The 6,182-nt window shown below is 44.6% G+C and overlaps 1 protein-coding gene across 1 annotated transcript in view; it reads right to left on the bottom strand.

The window, feature by feature from the left end:
* KCNMB4 (potassium calcium-activated channel subfamily M regulatory beta subunit 4) overlaps positions 1-6,182 on the bottom strand; it is a 28,502-nt gene that overhangs the window by 12,451 nt on the left and 9,869 nt on the right. The window contains exon 2 of the mRNA XM_009273241.2: positions 2,942-3,069. Coding sequence (XP_009271516.1) covers positions 2,942-3,069 — 128 coding nt within the window. The remainder of the gene's footprint in view (positions 1-2,941; positions 3,070-6,182) is intronic.

Raw genomic sequence — 6,182 nt, forward strand, 5'->3', positions numbered from 1 at the left:
GCTTATAGAATATTTCATCTGCCTCTTCATCCTGGTTGGGTGGTCTATAACAGACTCCCACCATGATATCTGCCTTGTTGGCCTTCCCCCTTGGTTCTTACCATAATCACTCAACCCTATTGTCACCATCATTAAGCTCTAGACAATCAAAACACTCCCTAACATACAGGGCTACCCCACCTGCGCTTTGGTTCCCTAAGATAAATGTCAGACAGCTGGTTGTGCTGGGCCTCTCTATTTTTATTAACCGAGAATGACTGAAATTGCCAAGTCTGCTTCTCACCCATTTTGTATAACTTTGAACTGTATAAATGGTGCCCCACCAAACCGAAGGGAAGTGTTACCTAACAGCGCGCTCTGCATGCAGCAACAATTCTGAGAATGATGCTAAATCAAGTTTGATGAAAAGGAGATGATATTCATTCATTGCCTAGATATTTACCTAGAATTTTATTCTGTCATTTCAAAAGAGAGAGTATTAATATTGCAAATACCACACTCTCTAAGGAACCTACCACTATATTCTATATGTTTTATACAGACTGACACAGAAGAGTTAACTCATCCACACAGTTAAAAAGATACTGACAGAAAATATGCACATTTCTATTTTGAAGTGAACAGATTTTTCCCTCAGTTTGTGTGTTTTTTACCACTTCACAAGCTGTTTAGTCACTGTAGCTCTAAAAGTATACCTAAGCAAGCACATTCCTAGTCAGCAAAACTTATCTCTCAAAGCTTATTACTATCTCCAGAAGAAAATAGATGGTGTACGCATTTCAGCTTAGACTATCTTCAAGTATCTCTGGCAGCGAGCCTCTCTTCGGCTCTATATAAATTGTTGTATGATCAGCAAAAGGCAGTGTTTCGAGGCAGCCATTGCATTTGGCAAGAATATTTAACAGTATAGGATGCAGCAAGTATAAGGAAAAAACCTTGCCTGAGTGCTGCACAATTCCTCAGTGTCAACCTACATAAATGGCAGACCCTAAGCAGTATACAGCCTCAGAAAAATTTTGCCTTTGCTTCACCTACAGATGTGATGTGAGAACCAGCTCACCTAGCTCTGGACACCTACCACCTAGGTGCCTGCACCCAAGCAGATCACCCTAAGCTCCTTTACAGGAGAGAAATAAACACCCCTGGGCATCCAACCTATATTAGGCATTTATTTTTGGGTAAGATTAAAGGCTCCTATTTCTCTCCTCTGACTGTAAAAGCTAACTTTCACAGCATCTTGTCCACACCAGCTCAGATGAATCCTAGCCATGATGTCTCCTGCAGAAGATCCCATGTTTCTGACTATCCTGCTCACTCAGGCAGCGGCTGCTGCAGGTCCCAGGTCTCAGCAGCGTGGGGAACTGGAAGCACCTGCCTGCCCAGAGAAGCCAAAATCATCACTCGGCTCCTGGTTAGCAGACCCAAGCATTGGCACCTTGCGGACCGAAGCAGCTCCCAAGAAGGTCCCTGCCAGGTCTGATGTCACCACACAGGGTGCCCTAAGTTTTAACCTCTGCACGCTGTAGACAGTGCTTCTTTCCCCACTGCAAGAAACAACTAGTTTTTGCTACAAAACATTGGTGGTTTCCCTCTGCAAAGAGTTAACCAGGGACAACGGACTGTCATCCTGGGCACGCTGACTAGGTCTACGGTCTCTCCAGGGAGGGGACAACAATCATAGCCAACCTAGGACAAACCTGAAGTCCCCAAGGCACTCAGCGGGCCACCCACAGGAGAGTCGGGCATCTCTATGCCTGCTACCCTGCTCCAGCTCCCCAGTTCCTCCAAGGTCCTAGCACACACACTGGCATCCATTTTCCTCCTGTGTGCCTTAATAAACTTAAATATCTGATGCCAACACTCCCACACTGAGCCCTGAATTGCACCAGCAAGCACCGAGCTATTCCCACCTAGGTCTCCCTCATCTGTTTAACTTCCAAGTGCTGGTGGGGTAGGACCAACCTCTTCCTTTAGTCCCTGACACGGCAGATATTTATTTGAGTGCTTAATTTAGCAACCAAGAACACTCTCCCCAGCTCTACCAAAATTACTCATGCTGATCAAATTAAGCAAGTGTCATATGCCTCCAGAATTGGAGTCTAAACCCCATAAAACCTTGGCTGATCTGGAGATCTTAAATATTCTCTTTCTGCCTCCCTGTCTGCATGGACCTATCATCTCAATCATTGCTGTTCTCCCAAGGCCTCTCAGTGAGCCTGCACACTGCGGTAACAGTAAGTTGCTGCCGCCACATCACCTTTTATTTCCCGGCACATCATCATCAGAAAGAGACAGGCAAAAGGACTCCCTCCTCTTCCCATTTACTGAAGGAAGGAAACCACACGTCACCCTTATACACATGTAAGTCACATCAACATCAGTAGTAAAAGTAAGAATTGAAACAGAAGAGGAGATGCTTTAAGTTACAACTTTCTACTCTGCAAGCATGTATGAAAACTGGCAGTTCTGTGAACGTTTATTACACGTATCTGATTCATTAATCCCTATGGACACAATTCCTGAGTTGGTTTGTACTATTTACTGATCTCCCCTTTTCTTCCAGCCCCTCATGAACACAGTAGGATTTCTCTTCCACGGAGGGAAGGAACGTTAATATCCAAGCCAGAAATTTGCCATCTGAATGTTAAAAGCCAAGATGCTTTTTGCCATAAAATGACATGTTTTAAGGGAAACTTTCCTCAGAGTTTTATATTTTTACTTCAAGTGGTAAAAAAGTTTTTCTGCTTTCTATGTAGCTTTTCATCAATAGAGTTGTCTTGCAAAGTTCTGCACTAAACTCTGTGTGCTAAACCACATCACTATATGGGGTGTGTTTATATATACATATGCATGCACTTATATATATTTTCAAAGAGAACCAATGGACAGCTGTTAAACAGATGCATAAGCACTTCTGCTTATGCAAATGTAGATTACTCACCTCAAGTGCTGGTTAAAATAGCATGTAAATGGTTGCAAACCCACTTTCTCTTTCCAGTATTTCTGCTTGTACGTGACGTTCTCAGAGTTCTCCTGATCGTCTCTTGCACAGGGAGGGATGTATGAACACTGCCAACACACGGTGCAAAACAGAGTTACTTCTGCGCTCAAGAATGCAGGGCATCACTTCCTCTGCATTTTCGTCGCAATACCAGTGTGACCGAAATGGGCAAAGAATTATAAGTACAAGCTCCAAAGACACAAAAAAGAAAAGTTAGCTGAACTTTACTTCAATTGCTAGTTACTCCCTGCAAGTACTGGAAAAGAATATGCCAGCATTCAGAAACAAAATAAAAGCTTTATCATGTTTTGTTCCATTATCAAACCAACCTGCCACGTAACAACTTGGATTTTTGCATGATGAATGTAAAAATGATCATTTCATTTTGACATATTCCTAGCCAGCTGCATGGATTGGATTTGAATTACTTCCTATTTTCAGTGAGGCACGTAATCACACGTTTTGTTTAGCACCATGCTAATAAATAACCAAAATATTCCAGCAAGCTTTCCCAGATGATGGGGTATCTGATATCTGGCTGATATCCATTGGCAAAAGACAGGTATTCTTCCACTGCTACAACAGAGGGAAACAAGCACAGAAAGTTCAAAGCCCCACTTCAGCAGAAAGGCTCAGCATCTGCTTCTGCTGTATAGAAGTCAACAAGAGTTGAGCGTGCAGCTGAGCTATCTGTAGATCTCACCCTCAGACATCTGCTTCAAAGCCCAAAGAGATCAAGGGGAGTTCCTCCCCCAGCTCAGTGCACTTGGGTCTGGGCTTTCAGAGACTCAGCTCTGGGTAGCACACAACCCACATTCCTTATTTCCAAGTCTCGTCTTTGGCACACCACCCTTCCCTCCCAGCCACAGGATGTTAAGCAAGAAAAAAACAAATAGTCCACTGAATCCAATATTGGCCGTATCAGGATCTCAGTGTCCAAGCAAAATCCCTCCTATTGTTACCAGGCATCCATATGGGAGATCGTTACAGGAGACGTTGAACCAAACTGAGTAACACAGCTTAACTGATCCTTGGACAGCATAAAGGCTTTTTGCCCTGGAGGACACAGAGACAGCGAGGTTCCAGGTGCACACACAGATTTTTAATTCCTTTAAAGCTGGGAGCAGCAAGCAGAAAAAAGTGATTGGGAAGGTAGCTAAAAAGCCTCCTACTTAGGTAGGATGAGGAAGCAGGAGATGCAGGGTGTGGGAAGCCCCTTAAGGGATCCCCACATATGATCACAACATGGGTTTCTTCATAGTATCCTGAAGGCAATAACAACAAAGAGAGAGATATTCTCTCTAACCTGAAAATAAAGATCACCATGACTCACTGTGCCTAGTGAGTGCTTTCCTCTCCCTCTCCATCTGGTGAGGTTTCACAGGGGCCTACCGTGCCCCCAGATACATGCTATACCCAAGATGTACAGACCTAAAAGTCCATCTCCACTGTACAACAGCTTGAATCTTTGCCATTCCAGGGGGATGGAAGAAATCTCACGATTTTATTGGCCTGACCATGTAAAACCTGACCACTTCTGTCAGCACTTACAATTGCTGCCAGTAGCTTCCATGCTTCAGACTGGAAGGATCTGCAAGGTCTTGCTTGTTGCTTCCAAGCTGAAACTTGCCTTTTTCACATGCAAGGGCCTCTGTTTCCACATGGGCCCGCATCTGGTGTTGCCACGGCACAGAGCTCCCTTTAGATCCCTGTTCAGATGACCTTAAACAAGGATTCTCCCACTGATGACAAAGGACAGAAATGAGCAGCAACACCACTCTGCTTCAGAAACCAGAATGCAGTATTTATCACACACAGTTATTTCCATCTTAGATAATATTCCTTGGCCGGCAATGTTTTTGGTTTGATTGCGTACTTGGGAAGCATCAGCCACACTCCTCTTTCCTCCAACCTCCCAGTGCACAAACACATCTGTGCAGCAGCTGGATGGAGTCAGCAGAGTTGGCACAAAGACACCTGAGGGCAACGCTGACTCTGCTCTGTCCACCTGACAGCCACCAACGTGCTGCACCATTCCACCTGGTCCCTTGCCAGTCCTCCCTGCTCGGCCCAGCGTCCAGCACTCCCAACCTTCTCCAATCCGGTGTTTTTCTTCATGATGCCTTTCATATGCTGCTGTGGAAATAGTACCATATCCCACCGGTTGTACTTTTCCTGCCTGTGTCGGCTGTAATCTACACCCTGCTCTTCCCCAAGCCCCCAGCTTTTAGGGACACAAGAGATTAGAAGTAAGCAGGCTTTACTCAGAGTCCCCCCAACCAACCACTATTTAGCCAGCACACAAAAGGCAGAACTAGACAAAACAACTAGTTACCAATATACATTCTTCTGCCTAAATTTCCTCAGTGACCTCAAAAACTCCTCTTCCTGTGGTACCAGCTCCAGTACGCAGCTTCTCTCTCTCCTCTGAAATGTTTCTTCCTCATGGCTGAGCCTACTCCTGTCATCTGCTATGAAAGTGTGACCACCCCACCACTCCTCTGCTGGCCAAACTTTCTCTGGATCCTTCAGAGACCTTCCACCTCCCCCAAATATCACGTGAATCCTTCACAAAGTTCACAACCTGGTCAACCGTTGTTTATTCCCATCCTGAGTTTCAGACTTAGAAACAACTGCAGAGATCTCTTTTTCCAAGAGATGTCCACCTGAACAGACAAGCAGCAAACTGTAACAGTCCCCAAGGACAGCTCCATCACAGAGGACTTCACGTTTTTTGACATCGGTCCCCACGCTTTGAGCTTAGTATGAAGTTATTAAAAATAAGAGTTTTTCAGGGCAGGGATTTTGCTTGATTTGGAAGATGTAAAAAGGGCCCACAGAAAGCTTCCCCAACCAACATGTCCATCTCTCCCCACACCAAGGCAAGACAGCATATGAGAGTACTGCCAGCACCTACATGAGGAATACCTGGAAATTGGGGACAACAGTGAATATGCTCTCCATAACTCAAACTTAGAATCATAGAATCATGGAATCATAGAACAGAATTATAGAATAGTTTGACTTGGAAGGGACCTTTAAGGGTCACCTAGTCCCACCCTCAGTAAAAGATTTCTTCCTCATATCTAGTCTAAATCTACCCCCCTTTAGTTTAAAGCCATTCCCCCTTCCTGTCGCAACAGGCCCTGCTAAAAAGTTTGCTGCCATCTTTTTTATAAAA

This window comes from Aptenodytes forsteri, unplaced genomic scaffold (genome assembly GCF_000699145.1).
Source record: "Aptenodytes forsteri isolate BGI_AS27 unplaced genomic scaffold, ASM69914v1 Scaffold366, whole genome shotgun sequence".
In the NCBI taxonomy this organism is placed as follows: domain Eukaryota; kingdom Metazoa; phylum Chordata; class Aves; order Sphenisciformes; family Spheniscidae; genus Aptenodytes; species Aptenodytes forsteri.